We start from the raw sequence: 25,049 nt of genomic DNA on the forward strand, positions 1-25,049 counted from the left end.
TGAGGAGATCGAAGTAGTTGAGAAGTTCGTGTATCTAGGTAGCTATATAAGTGCTGGTGGTGGCGTGAGTGATGAGATTGGTGCATGTATAATGAAAGCCAGAGCGGCTTATGCCAATCTGGGCCATCTTTCGCGCCTTCGTGATGTTAGTCTGGCTGTAAAAGGTCGGATCTACAACGCGTCGGTGAGAGCAGTTTTGCTCTATGCTTGTGAAACCTGGCCTCTCCGAGTTGAGGATGTTAGACGTCTCTCTGTGTTCGATCATCGTTGTCTCCGAAGGATTGCTGACATCCAGTGGCAACACCATGTTAGTAATGCAGAGGTTCGGCATCGTGTGTTCGGGCGCAGAGACGATAATTCAATTGGTGTCACCATCTTGAAACACCGACTTCGGTGGCTTGGACATGTTTTACGAATGTCGTCCCAGAGACTTCCACGTCGTGCATTATTTGCCGACTCTAGGACTGGTTGGAAAAAGCGGAGAGGAGGTCAGTGTATGACATGGTGTCGTGGCATGAAAGAGAGCTGCAAAGGGCTAGCTTCTGTTGGTCCTTCACGACTCCTTGGTTGGGGTCCGAGAGATGGTGCAACACAGTGGCTAGAGACGTTATCAGATATGGCTGAGAATAGAAGCCAGTGGCGATCCTGCTGCAACCTTCTTTTACTTTCTGCATAAAGAATGGTTCTAACTTTCCTAACTGAAAGAGTCTTCTGGTTGTACATTTCAGTCCGCCTTATCTTTTCATCCCTTCTCTTCCTACTTTCATTATTTTGTGTGGCGCATATGTACCTGGTGCCCTTTTGTACCAATATATATGTGTTTAAATAAATAAATAAAATAAATGTTGCACGACTTTCCTCCCACTCGTACACACTATTCACTTAGATTAAATTTGTAATGATAATGATTAAACTGATGTCCAAACATGGATTTGATTATTTTCCATGTGTTTACAAAATGTTCATTAAATAGGCGATAGAGGTGTTGTGTATCATTTGTATTTGTAGTATTTCTTCGTTACGCATCTGAAGTGTTACAACAACCGATTACCTAAGCAATTTAATGAGCATGTATTTCTGGGGTGTTACTTCTACTGAAAATTTATTACTATTCTTAATAGACGATATTTGCCAATCAGTATCTTATAATTTTGTTTTCGCATTGAAAAGAAGTAGAAAAAGGTCTCACTTTAGTGATTTTACTAATTACTTGTTTATATCTTTTATCTAGCGTGGTGTCTACCCGTACTACTATTGTATACTTTGAATTAGACTGCTAATATTTTTTATCAACAAAATTATACCCGATATAGCTCTCATAGGTAAAGCTGAAACATGAGAGCGAGCTTGATCAAATCTGTGAATGACTTTGACAAGTTGTTGACGCATTCAGCCAGTTGGAACGCAGCAAATATGAATGAGCGATTTATGATTCCGTGATTAGGATTCAGGCTTAGTTTTTAGATTAAGGATCTGTAGCTAATGCTGAAGGCCAGGATTAGAATCCATAGTTTCGGCTTCAAAGCCAAAATTAGGTTCTAAGGCTTATGATATATGTCCTTGGGTTATGGTTAGGGATTAGTTTTTTTTTAACCTTAATCCTACATCCAAACTTTAACCCTAAACCGTGATCCTAACCTTTAACTCTACATTTCTTTTTATGATGCTTTCCTGAGTAAAAGTTTTCTTAATTCAACCAACCCTCAGCGTTTCCTCTGTTATTTTACCTGTTTAGTCGGTAGATGACGTGCTCGCTTTCTGTATGTGCTGTGGCTTTGGAAAAACTTGGGTGTTCATTATTGCTTCCCCTCTTAGCATTTCTCATATCGTACACAATGATGCGTTTATTAGTATTCTTAAAATAAATTGCATTTCCATTCGTTTGAAACTTTTATTTAAAACTGCGTTTTGTGATTCACTGATGTAAACAGTTTCCAATACTAATATATTTGTAATATCTCAATGAGCAGAAAAATTAGATTTTCTGACGTTTCGTTTATTTATTCTCTGAAGAAGTGGCTTGCACTGAGTCACGAAACGTCAGAAAATCTAATTTTTCTACTCATTGGGATATCATAAATACATTAATTTATTTATAACAATCTACCCAATGCTCAATTTATTCAAAATTATCAGTTTCCAATACTGCATTATGTAGGATAATGATAAACATTTTAGTCTAAATGAAAGAAGTGCACCCTGAGGTCAATATGGCTATCAAGTTAAATTTTTTCTTTTACCGTATAAATTTCAGGATCACCGTGTCCTTCTTACTGGGACTCCATTGCAAAATAATGTAGAAGAGTTGTTTGGTTTATTGAATTTCTTGGAACCTGAAAAATTCAGTTGTTCAGCCACTTTTGTTGCTGAGTATGGTGAACTGAAAACAGAAGAACAAGTTGAACGTTTAAAAACAGTGCTAAAACCTATGATGTTACGTCGGTTAAAAGAAGATGTTGAAAAGAGTTTAGCTCCAAAAGAAGAAACTGTCGTTGAGGTAACTCAGTAAATTATTTAATTAATATACGTAATACAATTAATTTTGTTTTTATCTTGTCGCTCATCCAAATTTTTTCTTTAAATAGGTGGAATTGACTAATATACAGAAGAAATACTATCGAGCAATCATGGAACGTAACTTCTCGTTTCTATGCAAAGGTTCCAGTACGAATGCACCTAATCTAATGAATATAATGATGGAATTGAGAAAATGCTGTAATCATCCATTTTTAATTAAAGGCGCTGAAGATGCTATACTCTCAGAATTTCAGGTATTAATTAACTCTTAAGACCGTTAATTTTCTCGACAATTAAAATATATAAATATAATCCATTTCTCACCGGAACATCATTTTATATCATTTAGAAAAAAAGGCGGTTCAATGCTTGAATTATAAATATGTATGTATAATGGACTATGTTAGTTAGGTCTATATAAATACCATTGTACGGCTTTAATAAATAGTCCTCATTCTTGACCTGAAGAAAACTTTTTGTAAACTTAAGATTACGGATGACTAAAGCTATATTAGTTTAAAGTACTTGTAAGCGTAAACGTCTCGGAATGTTTCACTGGATTCCATAAACGATAGCAATATAAGGATGTTTAGAAATAAAGAATGGGTGTAAAGATTGACAATAAGTTCGGTGGGATGAAATTGCTTCTCTAAATTCCGTGTTTTTAGTCCATAAAAAGCATAAAATACGAGTTTTACTGAAGACAACTGAATCGATGACAAAATGAATTTTATTTTCATATATTTCTGTTATGTGGCTTACTCAGTTTAGTAAAAATACATCCTTTTGATTGTTTAATTACGAAAAATTAATGGTTTTTCAATGTTATTGAAGGCAAACGACAATACTTTGAGTGAAGATGATCTAACCTTTCGAACAATGGTCTATGCCTCAGGAAAGCTTGTGTTAATTCATAAGTTGTTGCCGAAATTGCGCGCTGATGGTCACAAAGTCCTCATATTTTCTCAAATGATTCGTGTACTCGATATTCTTGAAGACTATCTTGTTCACCAAGGGTAAGTTGCCAATTTTCCAGATGTCATGCTGGCATCATGAGTGCAAAAATCTTTTATCGTGTCGTATTCTTTTCCTTAACCTTAGAGTTTATAAACAATTACAATTATTCTTTGTCATTCTAAAAATTAATAGTACCAAGTTATTTGACTGAAATTTGCTTCTGTCTGGGCAGCCGGGCAGTAACACAGCCTACACACAAATCAAGTGACTTGTGTGGCGCATATGTATTTAGTGCATCTTGTACCAATATTTATTTGTTCAAATAAATAATCCCAACGAACAGTTTTGTCCAACGAATCGAAGGCGATCCTAATGTCAAGAATCATTATGATTGTTGGCCTGTGATAAGTATGACGGTGTTCAAATATTTAGCACAGGGTGAAGATGTGATCAATCCATTCTTGACCAGAACGAAAACGAGCCTGCTCCTAGCGAGTCAGTGTTTCTCGGGTTTCCAGTAATCTGCGAATTACGATGGGAGCCAATAGCTTGGACGCAATCGCCAGTAGACTAATCCCACAATAGCTGTTGCATAAGTGACGTGAACGCTTTCTAAAGATAGGAACAACCGTCGACTCATTCCATGATGTTGAAACACTCTTAAATTGCCAAACGTTTGCAAACAACTCAGTCGGTTCCCCCGACCAGGAAGTCTCCACCATCTTTAAAAAGAGCCGGAGGTAAGTCACCCGGGCCTGGTGATTTGTGGAGCCTCAGGAGTTGGAGTTCCTTGCTGACTTCTGCCTCTTTGGGTAGATCAGTCGTCATGAGCCGTGGAAGGAGCAGGACAGTCTGATCGATGTCACTGGGGCAACAGACCAGTCGAACTGCTCCTCGAGAAACTCTGTCCATCGTCTGAGACGTCGATGGATGTTAGGAGATGGCATCCCGTCAGCTTCAAAGATTGTTTCGCTTACACCAGACTTTTTGTTGCCAGTGACACGGATGAGTTGAAAGAACATTGGGCAGTTACCAACTGCACTTGCTGCTTTTAACTCGTTAGCACGCTTCGACCACCAGGCTTCATACTGAATATTTCTAAAAATGTTTATCTTTCGTTTTGGATCAGCTCTACTTCACAAACTTCGTTCATCAATTGTTATCTCATGTATAAATTCCTATACATTTCGCCCTTAATCTATTATAGGATAAAACAGACGAAAAATATCTCCGTTTGAATTTTTCTAATATTCAGTATGATGAAATCTAAAAGCATGTAAAAATATAATGAGATTGCTAGTGTTTATAAGTTAGTGAAAATGAATCTATTAGAAGTGAAATTTTTTCATACAATTAAGCTACTGATAACTGACTTATCTCTCGTAATCGAAATGGTTAGGGTACAATCTGTAGTCATGTAACGTGTGATCAAAGTCTAGCTCTACTTAATTAGTATTCACGTTTATTTTTTCTCCTTTTTAAACAAAATGTCTCATGAAGAGTACTTGCATGCTTTGTATAATTGGTTACTGCATTATCATTCGAGCTCCTCCGATTCATTATGTAATACTATGTATCATTGATGTTTTAACTGATGTCACGTTTGATCTATTGTTGTCACTGAGTAAAAGTAACTTTACAGTGATGCTGTAAATTGGGCTTATTATTTTTGAGTTTATAACTTGTGCTCCCCAATTATATAACTGGTTAGTTTTGTATTGCTATCCCTGTAGGTTAATAGGTAATTAGTACTTGACTTATAAGTCGAAATTATAGGCTTGTAATTCAGACTAACATTAGTTACAATATTACGATTTGTTATTGTTTATGTGTAATATTAATGTTAGTATAAAAAAGAACACTCCAGCTAAATTATGGATGTAGAGATTTCGTTTATTACTAACTTATATCAGGATTGTACTATCTCAATTTTACTGCTTTGTTACATTAGTAAACATAATTTCAATATATACTCTCCGTAATTGATTTATATGTCTCTTGAATACAACATTACTGGTATACTTTTCTAAATATTTGCGTTTTCATGCAGAATTATTCATTTTAGTGTGTTAGCTTCAATTTAGTTTATCTCATCTCCCTATAAATTATATGCAATTTATGTATACTGTGTTTAGGTTTCAGTTTGAACGTATCGATGGACGGATTCATGGACCATTACGCCAAGAGGCAATAGACAGATTCAGTATTGGTGAGTTTTAAGAAATCGTTTTACAGAGTAATTTATCAACCAATTGTAGCCAATTGAATTCTATTGATCATAACAATTTACAGAGTTTGTGGGATTGCCTTTACCGTAAACATTAATAGAAACCTCGTAGAACATGAACATAAATATCCTTATTTTATAATCATGAATAAAAGAAATTTTTAGACATCTTTAAATGTTGTTTACTGAAAAAAACAGATGAACCTAATAGATTTCTTTAAATAAAAAATAGTTTTGATCAATAATGTGACGAGCCAATTGATACTACAATTTCAGGGCAGTAATGTGGAAATAATCACGTATTGTTCATTCACCTTATGACACCATTTATTTAACTTATACAACTGTAAAAAGAACAATTAATTAAATAAAATAATCAATAGATAAATATTGTTTAATAAATCGTATAATTTATAAAACAGTTCAAAGTATGATTAGTAACACACACCTCAAAGTTGATTGTAAGCTGTATAATATTAACTTATTTCTTGGAATATATCTTGCTAGTTAATTATCAATATGATTTCACATCAATATCATGTAATATCAGGTTTCTTTTCTCTCATAGGTATTGTTATGATTTGACCTAGCCTGTAGCCAATTGTTATGACTTGATCAAGGTCGTCGCTGATTCGTTATGACCTTACGAATTTAACAAGGACGTAATTCGCGTAAATTATCCACCAATAGAATACGACTTCTACGACCTTCACACTGTGACAATGACGTTCGATTTATATGAGTAACCTAGCGTCCTTATTGGTCCTTATCCGCCCAACCCGTCCACTTGAGACCAAAAACACCAATATCAGCCTCGGCAATACGAATCGTTTATTTCAAGCATACTTTGTTTATATATCAGACAGGCAGACCACAACACACCATAAAAATAGAAAATAATATTTGTACAAAACCAGGCCAAATGAGGCTGTAAGCGTGGGAGACAATAGTCAATAAAACTGAGCATAACATAGGGACAGTAAATCATATAGTAATAATCAATAGGTCAAAATGAAGCTTAGATAATCTAGTTACCGAATAGTTATACAATAAGAATGATAGTCCAATAATAGGTCCTGCAAGTTACCCGTACTTATATCTTCGCTACTACTTAACACCTCCCCTTTTTTGAAGATTCGACGATTAGCTTCTGATTTTAAAAAAACTACCTGTAAGTTGAAATTCTCCAACATTTCCTCCCCCACGAAATAATGTTGGATCCTCATATCTCCAAAATACAATTAATATGACTTTATTTAGGACATATTTCTCGTATTGAACGCAGAATCTACTAGAAATGAATAGATAATGATGAACGATATTTGATTTTAGGATATCGGAATTCAGCTTTTCTGAAATATCTCCATCAAATTCATTAAGATTTCCACTAGAGGATATTAGATAACTAGGAGAATTGGCATCAAGTAAAATTGCATTAGATTTTTGATCACCATCTGATTCGACCGACTTATTTTTCTCATCTTTATACGAAATTTCATCAGAATTATGGGCATCATTACGCGAACCCATATTATAAACTTCTGTCTCCCCATGATTTCGAATCACATTTGGCACAATTTGGTTAACTGTATTGTTCCAGTTATTTTCTGGACATGCGTTCTTCCAGTTTTCTTGGCCAATATCACGCAAACTGTAGTTCTGTTCTGACGTAAGTTTGTCTTCAGAGATGGGCGGACTTAATGGTGTTTCATTTGATCCTGGACTTAGGGGGTTGTCTGCGGAACCTTCTTTTTCTTGCTCATCTGATACTGTCACAGTTTCATGTGCATTAGGCAAGATATTGTCTTGCTCTGAACCGACCAACTTACCAATTTTGCATTTTCCGTCAGATATAAAGGGAATTGAACCCTCAACTTGGCGTTTTTCTGAGACAGCCATTTTCGCACCATTATCTGCTTTAGAAATAATTTCTTTATTTTCTGAAACGTCTCGTTTAGTGAAAAATTTGTCCAAAATTATTTCAAATAGTTTCTGCTGGAAGCTTAACATCTGCTGCTGCTGCTGCTGCTGTATTATTAACTGCAACTGTTCTTGATAAATTGACATTTTTTTTTCTTTTAATGCGAATAATAATAATAATAATAAATCCAAAAAAACACCGGCAAATATTATGGATTATTTAATTCCAAAATGACGTCACCGACTGCTGTATTTCTTTTGCCAGAACCACGTCCCAATCCTTGTATTTTTTTGTTACCGAAATCCCCGTCGCCAATTTGTTATGATTTGACCTAGCCTGTGGCCAATTGTTATGACTTGATCAAGGTCGTCGCTGATTCGTTATGACCTTACGAATTTAACAAGGACGTAATTCGCGTAAATTATCCACCAATAGAATACGACTTCTACGACCTTCACACTGTGACAATGACGTTCGATTTATATGAGTAACCTAGCGTCCTTATTGGTCCTTATCCGCCCAACCCGTCCACTTGAGACCAAAAACACCAATATCAGCCTCGGCAATACGAATCGTTTATTTCAAGCATACTTTGTTTATATATCAGACAGGCAGACCACAACACACCATAAAAATAGAAAATAATATTTGTACAAAACCAGGCCAAATGAGGCTGTAAGCGTGGGAGACAATAGTCAATAAAACTGAGCATAACATAGGGACAGTAAATCATATAGTAATAATCAATAGGTCAAAATGAAGCTTAGATAATCTAGTTACCGAATAGTTATACAATAAGAATGATAGTCCAATAATAGGTCCTGCAAGTTACCCGTACTTATATCTTCGCTACTACTTAACAGGTATTGTAAATTTTCACGGTTTTTTTCATACATCTAGAGTGTCTTATGCGTGATACATTATTTATCTCATCAAACATGTATTCTCTGTACTTCCTTATATAAATTGATTAGAGTAGACTGATATTTAATAATTTTTTGAACCAAATGATTGTGTTAACGATCATATAAACTGGGAATTTTTCTACTGTATATAAAGTATATCATCATTTTCAAGGGATTAAATCATTTTTCATAGTTGTAATTCTTCTTTTTCTCCCTCTATTTCATCAACGAAACAAGAGAAAGACAAAAGTTCCTACTTCAACAATTTTCTTTTTAAAACTAGACTAGGAATTTTTTTCGTTCCATTAGGTATCGGATTTGTGTTGTGGTATGTCCTTTTTTTCTTTTCTATTAAACTATGTAACATGTACATCGTTCAGTAGTTTCCTCTTCTTTTTTTCTTCATATTTTGCCAAACTATATTTGATTTTCAATACACACATACACATACGTACGCTCGCATACAAATAGCAACAAGTAATTCTATAGTCATTAAAACTATTTATTTCTACACGAAATACCTATAGGTATCAACTGATCCTTTCTATTTTTTTGTTAAAAATACTTGTCTAAAATGTTAACAGTTTCGTACATTATCAACTAATGATCATGAATAGTAATAATGATATTGCTAGTAATCTGATAAATTATTTGGTGACATTTAATATTAAGAGAAGAAACGTGCCTTGTTTATTATATTTTTAAAATTCATCATTCAGATAATCGTTTTGTTTAATTAACAGTAATGATGATAATAACAATAGTGTAAATAGTTTGTATAATAGGTTACTGATACCTTTTATTGATCGTAAGCAAAGTAAGCAAAAGTTTTCATGATTTGATTTTTAATTCTTTTTGTTACCCATAAACACAAACTGATTAGTGGTGTTGGCAGCATTATGTGTATGAATTCGTTTTAAGAGGCTTAAATGATTCCCTTACGTTTAAAGATGAATCTATAGAGGAATGTCATAAATTTGATTTTGAATCTTTGTATCATTGATAATAATTTTTGACGGTATATTGTTTTCTTTTATTTAAAATTGAACAAATAACTCAATAACTAATTTTGTATAGTCAAAATCTTGACCTTTCAATATGTTTTAAAGTAGAAACAAACGTACGAATTCCCATCTGTATTAAAATTTCTTGACATGTAGACAACATTCGACACTACTTCAACGTCGACCTAGTATTTACTTAAACACCAATGGTCAAATTTATTCTTAATTCGAATCTACCTTGTAATTAACAGTTTCAAGTAATGTTTTTTGAAAATTGTTTCCAATAATTACCGTTAATGAGTTAAGCTATCATCGCTTATATACTTGTATATTTGTTGAGTGTGATAAGCTAACTTTCAAATTCTTAGCACCAACTAAAGTTATCTTCGAAAATCAAACTAATCCTAGGATGTTTATTATTCTTCAGGTTTCAGGAATCCTATTACTTATATAATATGCATTATATATATATATATATATATATATTTCACGACCATTGACTTATACTATAATCAGCATAAAGCAGAATACAATTTTCAGTCTGTGAATAGATTAACTCAAATGCATGTTGGTCAACATTGCAGTTGTTGAAACTACCACTTTTGACATATATCTATCTACCGTTAATTGAATTAAAATCTACACAAAATAAATAAGTTTTGTTTTGACTAAATTGTTTTCGGAGGTATGTTCACATGACATTGCATTTGTATAAAATGTTTTATCGTTTTGATTTTTTGGATATTTTGACATTTGATTTATTATTACTTATCTATCTTCACTCAGCTCATCATCTATATTAACATGTTATGTCATTATTCCGTGTATTCCTTATGGCTTTCATCGATAATATGATGCCTGTTAATGATTGTTTCCCTTCGTTTTGTTTATTTTTTCATTTATTTATCTACTTTTTCTTATTTTAGATCCAGATAAATTTGTCTTTTTGTTGTGTACCAAAGCTGGTGGTTTGGGAATTAATTTAACTGCTGCCGATGTGGTAATTATTTACGATTCTGACTGGAATCCTCAAAATGATCTTCAAGCGCAAGCACGTTGTCATCGTATCGGTCAACAAAAGATGGTTAAAGTCTATCGTTTAATTACTCGTAATACATATGAACGTGAAATGTTTGATCGAGCATCTCTTAAACTAGGCCTAGATCGAGCAGTTCTTCAATCTATGGGCAGTAAAGAAGCTAGACAAGTATGTGTACTAATGTAGTGATGGTTATGTTAATTGTATTTTCTATCAATAATAAGAATCTAAATCAATGGTATGATAATTATTTTGTCGAGTAACTAAATGTACTGTAATTTTCCCACTACAAGTATTATTGATTGTTTTCACACTTATTGGCACGTATAAATTTCTTATTTCTCTATTTTTATTGATTCAGTTTTATATCAAAACTCTTAAAACACGTAATAATGATCATCATAAGTATACGTTTTTTCGAAAAAAGTCATTTCAAATTAAAGTGATGCTAAAATGTTTAAGAACAGTAAGTTCAAATAAAATACGGTTACATAACTTTTACAAATTCATACATGTACATCAAATGATCTCTGCTTTGTGTATGTAATGTGTGTGTAATGATTGAATTTAAGCGCAAAAGTAGAAGGGTTTTGATCATTGATAATCATTTCAACGTTGGTAGAAATAAATCTTTTTCTCGATATCAAACCCGAGACTTACCGGTTGTATATTCAATAAGGCTAGATGAGGTGGAGATAACTATAATGATTAAGTTTGACTGACTCAAAACCTATCTTGTAACAGAATTGGAGTACAGGGTAAAGCATTCCCTTTGAATGTCATTTGACTTGATTCACTTACAATTCCATCCGTTACTTAATTTTCATCATCTGAATTCAGTATATTTTCCGGATATTTATTTCTCATAGGCTCAAATGACAAAGAAAGAAATTGAAGATCTTTTAAAGAAAGGTGCATATGGAGCATTAATGGATGATGATAAAGCTGGCGAGGATTTTTGTGAGGAAGATATTGATCAGATCCTTCAATCACGAGCTCGCGTTGTCCAATTAGAACAAGGAAAAGAGAATTCTACTTTTTCTAAAGTAATGCCACTTTATGAACTTTTCATTTTGATTTTTTATGTTGACTTACTGATGTTGATCATTGTTTTGCTTTTTCAATGAAATAATGATTTTCGATTTTTCTGTTTTGTGTCATACACTGCTATGTAAATCACTACATATTCATTTTTTATTTTAACTAATGGTAAGCAAACTAAGCTATCTTGTGATTTTACCGTTATTTTCAAACTCGCGGTATAATCTGTTTTTCTGTTTTATATTCTTACAGTTAAAATAGTCGAAATGTTGCTTTTTACTATTTGTGTAACTAATCTTTTTAAACGTTTCCTCAATGGAAACATATATCCTAGACATTACATATGAGAATGTGTGACGGACTAACTTGACTATATGTTATTCTCAATATTATATCTGCTTTGTGTTGTTTACTTTTGTCGTGCTTAAGTTTTGATAATAATTATTCAGTATGCCAATGCAAATTTTTAGTTCAGTAGTTTGCACACTTAACTGCCACCTGACACTTCCGTTTAGCTATTTAGGTAGTTTAATAAGCTTTCATATAATTATTTTGACTCAATGCTTCACCTTATAGACCTTTATATGTATACTGGGTCACAATGGGTAGTGTATTCGATAATTGTCCCCCAAATGCCCTAGTATGACCGAGAGTAGTGACAGTCCTCTCTCCCTCTCGAAATGCTCTCACACGGCCACGCGTATACAGCCACTGCCAGGGAAGCCCTACTCACTGCCTTCTCGCGGTGAGGCTGTTGTTTACAAAGTTGAGAAGATGAAAACCGAATGTCCGGTGCTTTAACCGGGTCGGTGGATACAGAGGATCCACCTAGGGGGATTGAGAAATCTTGGTTCCAAACCAATGTTGCACATGGGCTCCAGCATCCTGAGGGGACAAATGGCGTATGAACCAATTGTTGGTCACCGGCTAGCATGGGACTTCATCTCCTAACGTTGCTCCACTGCCTTGTGGATTAGACATCTAGGTCAAGAGTTTGCGGAGCGGCCCTCTACGAAAACCACCTGCTTCGGTTTGGGCGCCCGGCCAGTATCCAAGCTCTTAAACAAATCAAATGAAGTGTGGCGCATGTGTATTCGGTGCCTCCTTGTTCAAATATGTGTGTTGAAATAAATAAATAAATTCGATAATTAACAGATAAAATGCTGAGCCGTTTGTCTGTTCTTCAAGACTAATCGAATAATTTAAGTCTATTCTTCTTGTTCATTGTTTGTATATCCATTGCTTACTGACTTTTCTACTTTACAATCTTATTTTAGGCGACATTTTCAATGTCAGATAACAGAAGCGATATTGCATTAGACGATCCGAATTTCTGGCAGAAATGGGCTAAAAAAGCTGGAGTTGATGAAACAGCACTAGTCATGAAAGTAAGTCTCATTACTGTTGTTTTTTACGTGGCATAAAGTAAAAGTTGTCTTTTCTTGATTTAGTTTTGTTTTAAGAATTTATAATCTCTGTAGTATTTCAGTGTCTCTTCGGAAACCAGTTTTAACTTTATGTTCTTACTCTTTGTAGGATCTGATAGTCCAAACTCCACGTCAACGCCGTCAAACTAGTCGTTATTCCTCAATGATGGTTAATGAACCTTCTAACATCCCAAGTCCAGCTAGCTTTAACATGTCTGATTTCGATGATAATGCAAACTCAAACAGTTCTGGTGATGAAACGGTTATTCAGTGTTCATCAGGTCGAATTCGATCCCGTCGGAATCGCCGAGCTGCTCGCAGTTCACGAAAGTCAATACCAACTTCAAACATCAAGCAGGAAAAATCCCTTGTTTCAAAAGAACCTGATGGATGCATAGAAAGTAATCCAAATGTAATTGAACCGCTTGATCGAGCTGATCTTTTTCGAGTTGAGCGTTGTTTACTCACATGGTCCTGGGGTCAGTGGGAGCAAGCAATTTCATCTGTCACTTTCAAACGAACTATGCTGCCATCTGAATTAGCATATTTTTCATGTGCGTTATTGGACTACACTTTACAGTGTTTACCACCAAATTCAGATGTTCGCACACGTGCTATCTGTGAAACTCTTGCTCGCCCTGGTACCTGGAAACTTGATATTCATCAGGTGAATACTGTTGTTTCAGAAGCCACCGCTAAAATTAAATGTATAGCCCCTTCTGTATCTCTTAATATTGATGTTGAAAACTTTGATGGTCAAACACCAATGATGGAACAGAAAGTGAACAAAAAAGATGATATGTTATCTTCCGAGTTGATAACTGAAAGTAAACAATGTTTAGACTCTCCAGTTCCTAGTGATTATAATGCAATTGGAAGTCCAATAGTAGATGATGTTTCATCAACTGATCCTTTAAATACTGCAACAGCGAAACTAACTGCAGACGATACAGATATTGTACATAATATGGTTAAATGCAATACCCAATTGGAATCGTGTGAACCAATTAAAAGAAATGAAATTCCTGAGAAAGATGAAGATGATATTGATGATGAGAATCCTATCAAAATAGAAGAAACCCAAATATCTCCTAGACGTAAGTTTAACGTCAATAAACTGTTACTTTTTTATTCCTCATTTTATTAAAACATATAGTAATTATATGCTTCAGATTGTATGATTGCTGATGTCTATAGAAACTTTGGTATCGTGCTGATAGGTCCTGGGTTCGAATCTCACGAGGCGGGGTCGTGGATGCGCTCTGCTGAGGAGTCCCACAATAGGACGAAATGGCCGTTCAGTGCTTCCAGGTTTTTCATGGTTGTCTAGGTTCAATTGACTCATGATCTCAGCTATTGAAATTAATAAATATGTATTAAGGTCAAAGGTGAATAAAACCTAGTCTTCTCAATATCTACTTTTAATTGTTTTTTGCTTGAATATAATTCCAACAAGTGATTTCTCTATTCAATATCTTCATACTACTTTTGTTCTTGATCAATATAACCGTAAAAATCAACTGTTCTATTGTTGTTGCATGTTTTTTCTATTCCATTTCAAGTTGCAGCATTCAAACCTGAACTTTTACTACCATCTGAAAGTTTTAAAAAGCATGTTCAAAGAGCTGGGGCTAGGCTGTTGAATCGTGTTGCTCTTCTGTTCTTTTTACAATGTGATATTGTTGGTATAAATCCTGCTCAAGATTTGATCTCGTCCAAATTAAGTCATACTGATTTCAATGAGTTAGCATCAAGTTTACCTCCCTTAGAAGGTATTTTGTTGACCGTTTTTAATTATCTTTCGCATAAATTATTTTCAGGGAATTGTTTACGTTCCAAATGCATATCTTGACAATATTAGTAGTTTATCCTGTCTCCATCCATATTCGTCTTTTTAAGTGTGTTAGTTTTCTGTTTGTTACCGCGTTCATATCATACATAATTTTCTCTGAAAATGGCACTCGATTTTCACAACTCTTTGCAGTTTTTCAAGACATAGCATCTTTATATAAGGTATGCATTTGTACAGCCTCATTTTTGATTTTGGGATATTGAAGTCACATAATTTTTCCGGTATATAAACCTGTTTCTATGACTTGGTATCAGTTACTGTTTGAATTATTAATATAGGCTGTTAAATACTTTTACCTACGAATTAAAAATACTTCTACGTAGTTTTTCTAGTCATACATTCTTCAATGAGTTCACGGGACTTTATTGAAGTACGATAATTTGATAATCAACTAAGCCATTTGCTTCGATATCTCAACTTCATAAGATTATAATTCATCCAGCGCATCTCCACTTCGAGAGAATGAAATAGATGACAGTCCAAGTTTTTTCACCTTATCCTTATATATATATATATATATATATATACGGCAAACGGTTCACCGATCGATCAAATGGTGTCGTGCTAACGAGTTGGAAGCAGCAGCTACACCTAGTAACTGCCCAACGCTCTTTCAACTCATCCATGTCACTTGCAACAAAATGTCTGGTGTAAGCGAAACAATCTTTGAAGCTGACGGGATGCCATCTCCTAACATCCATCGACGTCTCAGACGATGGACAAAGTTTCTCGAGGAGCAGTTCGACTGGTCTGTTGCCCCAGTGACATCGATCAGACTGTTCTGTTCCCTCCATGGCTCATGACGACTGATCTACCCAAAGAGGCAGAAGTCAGCAAGGAACTCCAACTCCTTAGGTGGCTGTCTAAGTGCTGGTAGCGGCGTGAGTGATGAGACTGATTCACATATAGTGAAACTAGATCCACTTTTACCAATCTGGGTCATCCTTGGCGCCTTCATGATATTAGTCTGACTGTAAAAGTTTGGATCTACAACGCTTGTGAAACCTGACATTTCCGAGTTGAAGACGTTAGACGACTCTCTGTGTTTGATCATCGTTGTCTGCGAAGGAGTGCCGACATTCAGTGGCAACACCATGTTATTAATGAGAGTTTAACAACATGTGCTCGAGTACAGGGACGATAATTCAGTTGGTGTCGCCATCTTGTAAAACCGACTTCAGTGGCTTGGACGTGTACTACGAATGTCGTCTCACAGAATTCCACGTTGTGTATTATTTGCCGACGTTGGGACTGGTTTGAAATGACATGCTGTGGTGGCATGGGAGGTCGGTGTACAGGACTAGTTTCTGTTGGTCTTTCAGGACTCCTTGGTTGGGGTCCTAGAGATGGTGCAACACAGTAGCTTGAGACGTTATCAGATATGGCTCAGAATAGAAGCCAGTGGCGATCCTGCAGTGACTTTCTTTATAAAAAATGAACGTAATTTCATTAATTGAAAGGATGCTTTCTGGTTGTATTTTTCCTAACTGAACTGTTTCTCTTATTATTATAATGATAATTATTTCACTCTCACACACTAATTTCTGTTCATTGTTGTTCTTTTTATCATACTCACTTTACATTGTTTATCTCTTCACAACCTCCTTATTATTGTGTGGCGCATATGTATTTTGTGCCCCGTTGTACTAATGTTTATGTGTTCAAATGAATAAATATTCACTAGTTCACTTTACTTACGTTATTCTTTCATTTTTTCTAATTATCTTACTGTGTATTTCTGATTTTATTCTTCGTGTTCTTTGCTCGTCGGCTGATGTCTTTTTGCAACTTTATCCACCGTTTACTCTTTGCTTAATGAGTTTACACTGTACATATTGGTATTTTATCGTGTCGTGTGGTGCTTGAAATGTCTGATATTCAGCAATAACAATATAATACATTGATGAGCTGGGATACAGTGTTAATTCATTTTAACTGGATCACATGATCGATAATCTGACTATCATTTGAAAATGTCAGTATTTCAAATTAAAACGGTTGGGATGTATACTCCGAACTCTTTAATCACATATTTACTGTTCAGTCTTTCGAATTGACTTTCTTTTTTTTAATTGGGTTGTTTAATTGTTCAATTAAATGTTAGTATAACAAATAACATTATAGAAGTCTTCTTCACTATGTTCATCATGAACAGCTTATTGATTCTCATCTTTTTATGAATTCTTGTCACTTTGCTGATACCAGATGTAGCAACTTAGTCTAATGCTCATTTCTGCTAGGTCCTACTTTTTTTTTAATAACTGAATTGTGCGTATAACTGAGATTACATTTTTCTAATTTATCGTTTATTTTATTTCCAGTAACAACAGTAATTCTTAAACTATCTCTGCGTAACATTATGCCCTCCTTGTTCTCAATTAATATATCATTTTAATGCGTCTCTTATTACTTATTACACTCAATTTATAAAAAGTTCCTAATCTTTGTCTTTTTTTTCTTTAAACTTTATTCATCTCAGCTCTTGATTCAGATTTGCCTGCACCATGGTGGGATGCCTGTTGCGACAAGTGTTTACTACTTGGTATTATGAAACATGGATGGGAAAAGTATACAGCAATTCGTTTAGACCCTAAGCTATGCTTCCGTTCTCGTGCTGTTGAAATTATTCAATCTCGAAATCCAACTGTATTAGAACGTTTAATGAAGTTAGTTCGTTTTATTGTATTACATAGACATTAGCCATGATCATTGTCTTTACTTTATAATTTGCACTCGTTTACACTTACTATAATAACTATGACATAACCGGCTCGCATAGTATGAACAATATTACTACAAGTTTTTATAATTTTTTTGGATACTGTTTTACTTTTTCTCCTGTGAAATACCTTAGTCAATATTTTGACTATCTTCTCAATCACTGTCCATAATAGTACGGAAATACACTTTTTAAAATCTAACTAACTAACAACACAAACAACTATTGGCTGTATTTAGCTAATAAGGGTTCATAAAATTTATACTGCTGTCCATATATAGTGATGCTTCTAGTTTGAAATAAAAAAGAAAAATACATTTTAGTATTTCTTAATTTGGTAGAAATAGTACTCCTTTCCGGAAAATCTACAGTGGAACCGACCATTCTAATCCATAGTGTTTATCGAACTGTCGTGATCATTAAATGGTTTTAAAACCACTAAACCAAATTACATGCTATCGTGTCAAATATAATTGGATCCCAATACTTTAGGGATATATTATCTGAAATGTATTTGGATTGTATAATATTCATAAACTCTTACATAGGCTACGTATATTCATCTTTCTGATGTTTACGAACAAGTGATTTTATGGATTTCCTCTAAATGTGTTCTTACGTGTATGTTTTTCCCATGTTATTACTACGATGCCAAAGGATGTTCAATACCTGGCTTTGTTTTGCTCATTTATTATTACTATTCAGCAAATTCTTATGATTGTTAAAAAGTCGTTGCACTTATCTACTTGATCTGCTTTTTATTTCTGTCATTCCTAGTAATCATGGTGAATCAGGAGTGGTTGCAAAAAGTCCAAACGGTGACTGTGAGACTGAAGTGGGTTTTGTTAGAACTGATGATACAACTGAATGTAAACCTGAAGAAAATGTTCTTCCACTCTCTGATCCTTCTGCCTTAGTTGTTCCTGAAACAAATTCAGAGAATGTTGAAACAACTATGAATGATGTAAAAGTTTCAGAGGTGGATGATAATAAAGTAAACAACCTAGGAGAAGACAATATTTGTAAGCCGCTTGAAAAAGATGTATCATCTGTTCCACTGACGGATACCTCGAATAATGAAAACAATTATTCAGATGATATTTTGCTTGCTGCTCTTCCATTTCCTCAACTTGCAGATTTAAACTCTCGAGCTAGAAAACTTGTTGGTTTTTTCCAACGCATCAAAAGTCAATTAGAATCTGATTCATCTCGGGTTAGTTCAATCATTCAAATTTATATTATTTAATTAATTTTAAATAAATTTAAACATTGTAACAATAAACAATTTCATTTCAGTTTCAACTTTATTATTCTTTGAAACCACAACTGATAGTCATAACTTCTAGAAAAGTTAAATTACATTCTACTTTAAAGAATATGAATGTCATAGGGAAAAACATATTCAGGCTTTATTTTATTGTTTTTATTGGTTTTAGTGTATTCACCTTTTTTTTCCAATAAAAAAATCAGGTAATCGGTTTTACTTATACTGATAAATTAAGATTTTTATTTTTATTGATCCAGATCCTAGTTGATAGTCCTGAATAACCATATTCAGTTAAATATATTGTTCATTTATTCATTTAATTACAACACTAAAACTGTTTATATACTATTCATCATATAGGAAAAATGAAATGATATAATTGTGAAGTATAAGTGGGAAAGCTATGGCCAAATGTATTTTTAAAAAAACAGAACTACTAAGAACACGATTAAAATAGATTTCATCAGTTTGACTGACAATCAATTGTAGGATCTATTTAGGATGTATTAAGAAATAACTGTAGGCTTACCATGAATTTCCGTCCTAAACCGTTTTTGATGATACTTGAAGCCAATCATTCAAACTGTATTGACTAGATTCTCACGTAGTAATAATAACTACACAATTCATTTATTTATTTATTTAAACACATAAATATCGGTACAAGGAAGCACCAGATACATATGCGCCGCACAAATCTCATTCGACTTGTGTGAGGGCTGTGATACTGTCCAGGTGCCCAAACTGAAGCAGGTGATTTTCTTAGGGGAGCCACACCCGGAGCCTTCGACCCTAAAGGTCTGATCCACAAGGCAATGGAGCATCGTGAGGAGATGCAGTCCCATGGTAGCCGGTGACCAACAATTGGTTCACACACGATTTGTTCCCTCAGGATACTGGAGCCCATGTGCACCATTGGTTTGGAATCAGGGTTTTCCAACTCCCCCAGGTGGGCTCGCCGTGTCCACTAACCCGGGTAAAGCGCCGGACATTCGCTTTCGTCCTCTCAATTTCGTAAACAACACCCCTGCCACGAGAAGGCAGTGAGTATGACTTCCCTGTGAGAGCATTTCGAGAGAGAGAGCGGACTCTTCCCACCCTCGGCCGTACAAGGGCATTTGGGGGCTAACTATACAAATTTCTACAATTCTACCTCAAGTAATTATTGATTTGTAATTTTTACTAGAAATTTGAACCATGCGGATAATCACATCTTTTAGAAAATGATTTCATAAAGTTACCTTTTAGACAATCAAAGTGATCATCATACATTGAGTGTCATTGAACAATACATAAGTCATCTTTTATGATAATGAAGTCAAAATTCAATGAGATTGTCGAGATAACTAATTAAAAATCTAATTATTAGGCCTTTTTATACTTCAAGTCATTTTCATTTTATACACTATTACTGTTAGTAAGACTTTGTGAACAAAATAATTATCAGGAGCATATTACTTTGTAATCGTTATTTGCTGATTCATCTTGTATATTATTTGTCTTATTTCAGCATGCGCCCAAAGTTGAAGTTGAAGAGTCTGTAACATGTTCACCTGTTGTAAGACTTTCAGAACCAAAACTTTTGTAAGTTAATAATTTTATTTATTTCATTTATGTTAACTTCAGGAGTTTGTAGGTATTAGCAGAACAAATAATTTGATCTTACAATCAATACTTTCAAATAGAACAATCTATAGTTTCTATTTAAATATTTCGCCACATAAACTCAAGTTTAAGTTGCTAATGATGATAGATAAGGAAATATAAATGTAGGTTATTTTGATAGTTGCCACTTTTATCAAATAGGTGTATCTGCAATTCTGACTGAAGTTTTACTTCATATTATTTTAATATATTTTGTTTTTGTTAATGATTTCTTACAAGCTCAGAAACAACTGATATTTCTTTTGTTTTAAAATTTAGACGGAAACATTGTTTTTTTTCTTGAATGATTTTCTTATGAATTAATTTGACTTTGGAATCAAACCTAATATCCAGATTTTAATTTATAATGTGTTGTATGATGGAGAAGATTTGTAGCTCAGGTGGATGATTTTAATGGGGTTTTGTTCTCTGAGCTGGATGGTTTAGTCGTGGAGCTTTCATCTTCCTTCTGAACAACATCATCCATGTTTACAAAGCTATTTAAATTTACCGGTTTAGTTTTTATCATTAGGATATCTCGAATTTACTAGTCGATTTCTCAGATTGACAAACACTATGTGGTATTATAATTTCTCCCTTCCGTATTCATTTTTGCTACCGTTGAATAATACTCTGATTTCGGCTTATTTATATATATATATATATATTATATATCTAAGCTGTTTTTAGCATTTTGTTTTGCTGTGAACGGTCTATCATTATAGTTAACGACTGTAAATCTTGTTTCACTCTTAACTTTATGTTATGCTATCACTTATTCAAAGACTTGCGCATATCCTTTGCTTTCAGTATATATTTTGCGCATACATAAAGTAATATAAATAAAAACAATAGAGCATTATACTTTTCTTATAACAACTATTTAGATATATGGAAGGTTGTAACATTACCTCGTTGCTTAAACTTGGTAAACGATGTATAGTTTAAACTCTTCTAATGATTATGAGTTTAGCGCTTAAACTATTGAACTACGTCTGTCAAACAAATACACCGCATAAAAGCGTTCCCCTTGATGATGCATGGTGAAATAAATACAAATTAACATCGGTTCATATCGTGAGTTAACAATAAAGTATTAAATATTTGAGACTAGATGTCACCTTTGATAATTACGTCAACTCACTAGTATGTAACGCAAATTTAAGCATTTTAAAGCCTTATGCCCAGCGTACATATGTAAGTCTACTGCTAAATCTCGGTTTTCTTCTTAAATGTGTCATTTCACTCAATTTTTCCACTGTCAATTTAGAAAATGGACGCGTAGAGAAGAAGCTGACTTCTATCGTGTAGTATCAAGCTTTGGTGTAGAATTTGCTGAGATTCCCCCCACAACAGATACTGACGAAGTGTCGAAATCAAATACTGATGAAGAGTCAAAGCCATCATCGAAACCACCAATTCCAAGAATATATAATTGGATTAATTTCCGACAACTTGGTAATCTAGGTCGAAAATCTGATCAAGCGCTAGTTGAATACTTTCAAGCTTTTTATCGAATGTGTCAACGTGTCTGCAAAAAGGAACTTACTGGTACGTTTATTTTATCCTGTCCACAAAAAAGTGAATATTTTCTGGTACTTAACGTCTCTTTTTTATTTCCCTGTAAATGCACATTAAACTGTACTTTATTGATTCATCATTCACATATTAAATATTACTTAGCTTTCACTTCGAAATGTTACGTCATTCCTCACGAGCCAGTCAATCATTATTCAAATGTTAAACCTATTTTCTAGATATTTGCCGTAAATATTTTGTTCATTAATTTCGGTGTATTACAATCGCAGAGTGTGTCTTAACGTTAGGATTCTACCAGGAATTAACATTTTTCAATATTGCTACATATAAATAATGTTTTCAGAATCCTCTCATCTACTCAAATAAAGTATTTGTGTTCGAGTAAGTTCTCCGTTTAAAGGTTGACTGTTTTCCACTATAATTATACTTTATTTGTTAACTCCTTCAGTTTAGTTCTATTATATCACTTAAATACCCTGAGTTATATTTTATTAAAACAATTGTAATTATAAATTTTCACAGTATTTGCAGAACCTGCTTCCACTGTCGCTACTACTACAACATCGGGATCAAGTGATTTAGGCTGTGAACTTGTGATCGATCCTATTTCTGAAGAACGTGCTAGTCGTTGTTTGTCACGTATAGATTTGTTAGTACGTATTCGAAATAATATTCTACAACATCCTGATTTGGAGGAAAGGCTTAAATTATGTCAGTCTAGTTCTGATCTCCCAGGTTGGTGGATACCTGGAAAGCACGACAAAGAGTTGTTGTTTGCTGCTGCAAAGTAAGTTTAAAACTTTTAGTAAAAAGAATTAGATGTTATTCATTCTCGAATACATTTAATAGTTTGAATTCAGTCAGTCAGCCACAAAGTGAACCCTAGTACGTATATACATCTGTTCAAGTTGCCATGCCTCATTACCTCAGAGAGACGAAATTATCCCAGAATAGTAGAGATAGTAATAGTATGAGTGGTAGTTGAAAAGATTAGGCATGGAAGATTTGAGGAAATATAAATGAGTGAAATAAGGATAAAAAATGTTATGAGGAATTCAGAATGTCAGAATTTGAGGGAAAATAAAAAATTAATGCACCTGCGTCATTGCCAACAATTTTGAGCCATGTTATGCAAGTATATAACCATTGTTTATGATAATCACGCGTACAGCAACCAGGTGATTCACACTTATTAACCTGTCTGATTCCAGTTGTCAGTGACTTTGTGGACTGGTGTTATATTTTGATTTACCTCCTCTTAGCTTTCTTACACCAGAGAACATTGTCCATCTAGGTAGGGTGTGGTGGGGCATACGTAACACATATCTCAAGCACCTCAGTTGATGAAGATTTACTACCTCATCAATCGATTTCCCATATTTACCTAGTACTCTCTTCCTAACCCAATCATTACTTACGTCATAGCTTGGATTCATGTATTTTGTCTAAAAAGTTATTTCTTATAACTCATCACTTTAATTCGATTCAACAATTCAAGAGGGTTTATTAGGGTGAAGGTTGGTTGAATACTTGTTAAGCTATAAAAATTATTTTGTAAACTTTAAGGTAATGACACGAAACTCGATGTGATCGTGCTTTAGGACCGTATTACACTTTCCTTTTATCTATTTGACCTTTTAAGGAATAATTTTTTATACCCATTGGTACCAATTTGTTAGAGATACACTTCGTACGTAACAAGACTGGATTTTGCCGTTGTTGTTAAGTTGTTAACATTCTTATGACTTTAATGTCTTCTAGTAATATGTCAACTTATGTTTCATTTTCACTACTGGTTATTAAATTGATATTAGTGCATATGTCATCGGTAATTAAACCAGTTTAGAAATTTTTTGTACGAACTACTTTCGTTTATGTGAGGATAATTATTGAAGTTGTGTAATAAACATAAACTTATTTGGATCCAATTCGATAATTGACCTGATTACATAGTTCAGGTCTTAACTAGGTTTTAACTTTCCTTCAGCTATCGAGTGATATTATGTAAATGTACCCAGAGAGAAGAGAATTATCGTTATGAAAAATTACTTTCTAGTGTTTGTATATTAGGACACAATATTGAAAAGTTTTATTTTATCTATTTTTGGTGATAGACATGGATTAGCCCGCACTGATCTAAATATTCTTCAAGATTCGAATTCGAGTTTTGCACGAATAGTTCAGTTGATTCGTGATAAACTGGCTCATGATCCAGCTGTTACAGATTATCCTGGCGATTTGAATGCTAATCAATCAAGTAGATCAAGTATAGCTGCAGCTGCTGCGTCAGCAGCTCGTTCAGCTGCAGCTCAGTTATTGAAAGAAGAAAAAGAGGAAGTACAAGAAAGCCCTGGTCTCTCTGAAATACTATCATCTGAACTAAATGTAGAAAAAGTTGATGTAATAGATAAATTAGAATGCAATCAATTAGAAAATCATTCTCCAGTGACTTCTACAAATTGTCCAGATCCTGTCTGTACTAAAGATGATAATGAAGCAGATTCTATAACTTCTGAAATTGTTGTCGCGCATGATGTTACAACTCCATCTGCTGTGAATAACACTGAGAATGATCCATCATCAGATATGAATCATAGTGTCAGTGAGAAAAATGATGTCAAAGTCACTATCAAGGGAGATCATTCAAGTATTTAATTTTTTTTTATTTTACAAATCTGTGTTTAGCTGTTTATTTATTAATTTCATATTCTTTTTAGTCATTTGTAAAAATTTACTTCACTGAACGCCTAATATATTGCATGACTCTATATTTACGCATTGAGTTTTGTAATTCAAATTGTGTAAAGCATGTACTCTCAGTGTTTCACCTTATTTTAAAGAAACTAGAGTTCCTTACATAGATTATATTCATCACTTAAATTAAGTGTGAATTATACTTTAAATAATTAAGTATTCTTATCCCCGCAATATCTTCAAAGGTAATTGGTCATTAATAATAAACTCGATTAAGATTTCATTGTAATTCGACT

General features: G+C 33.9%; 1 protein-coding gene across 1 annotated transcript in view; it reads left to right on the top strand.

Moving 5' to 3' along the window:
- The window catches only part of Smp_130470 (hypothetical protein), a gene marked incomplete at its 3' end in the record, with an annotated part of 50,548 nt that overhangs the window by 19,193 nt on the left and 6,306 nt on the right, over positions 1–25,049 (top strand). The window contains exons 10-24 of the mRNA XM_018790053.1: positions 2,255–2,497; positions 2,586–2,771; positions 3,352–3,533; positions 5,610–5,683; positions 10,458–10,738; positions 11,440–11,616; positions 12,889–12,999; positions 13,148–14,135; positions 14,601–14,810; positions 17,370–17,556; positions 18,387–18,822; positions 20,387–20,460; positions 21,791–22,071; positions 22,582–22,846; positions 24,174–24,661. Of these exons, the coding sequence (XP_018646391.1) occupies positions 2,255–2,497; positions 2,586–2,771; positions 3,352–3,533; positions 5,610–5,683; positions 10,458–10,738; positions 11,440–11,616; positions 12,889–12,999; positions 13,148–14,135; positions 14,601–14,810; positions 17,370–17,556; positions 18,387–18,822; positions 20,387–20,460; positions 21,791–22,071; positions 22,582–22,846; positions 24,174–24,661 (4,183 nt within the window). The remainder of the gene's footprint in view (positions 1–2,254; positions 2,498–2,585; positions 2,772–3,351; positions 3,534–5,609; positions 5,684–10,457; positions 10,739–11,439; positions 11,617–12,888; positions 13,000–13,147; positions 14,136–14,600; positions 14,811–17,369; positions 17,557–18,386; positions 18,823–20,386; positions 20,461–21,790; positions 22,072–22,581; positions 22,847–24,173; positions 24,662–25,049) is intronic.

Source organism: Schistosoma mansoni, assembly GCF_000237925.1.
Source record: "Schistosoma mansoni, WGS project CABG00000000 data, supercontig 0126, strain Puerto Rico, whole genome shotgun sequence".
NCBI lineage: Eukaryota > Metazoa > Platyhelminthes > Trematoda > Strigeidida > Schistosomatidae > Schistosoma > Schistosoma mansoni.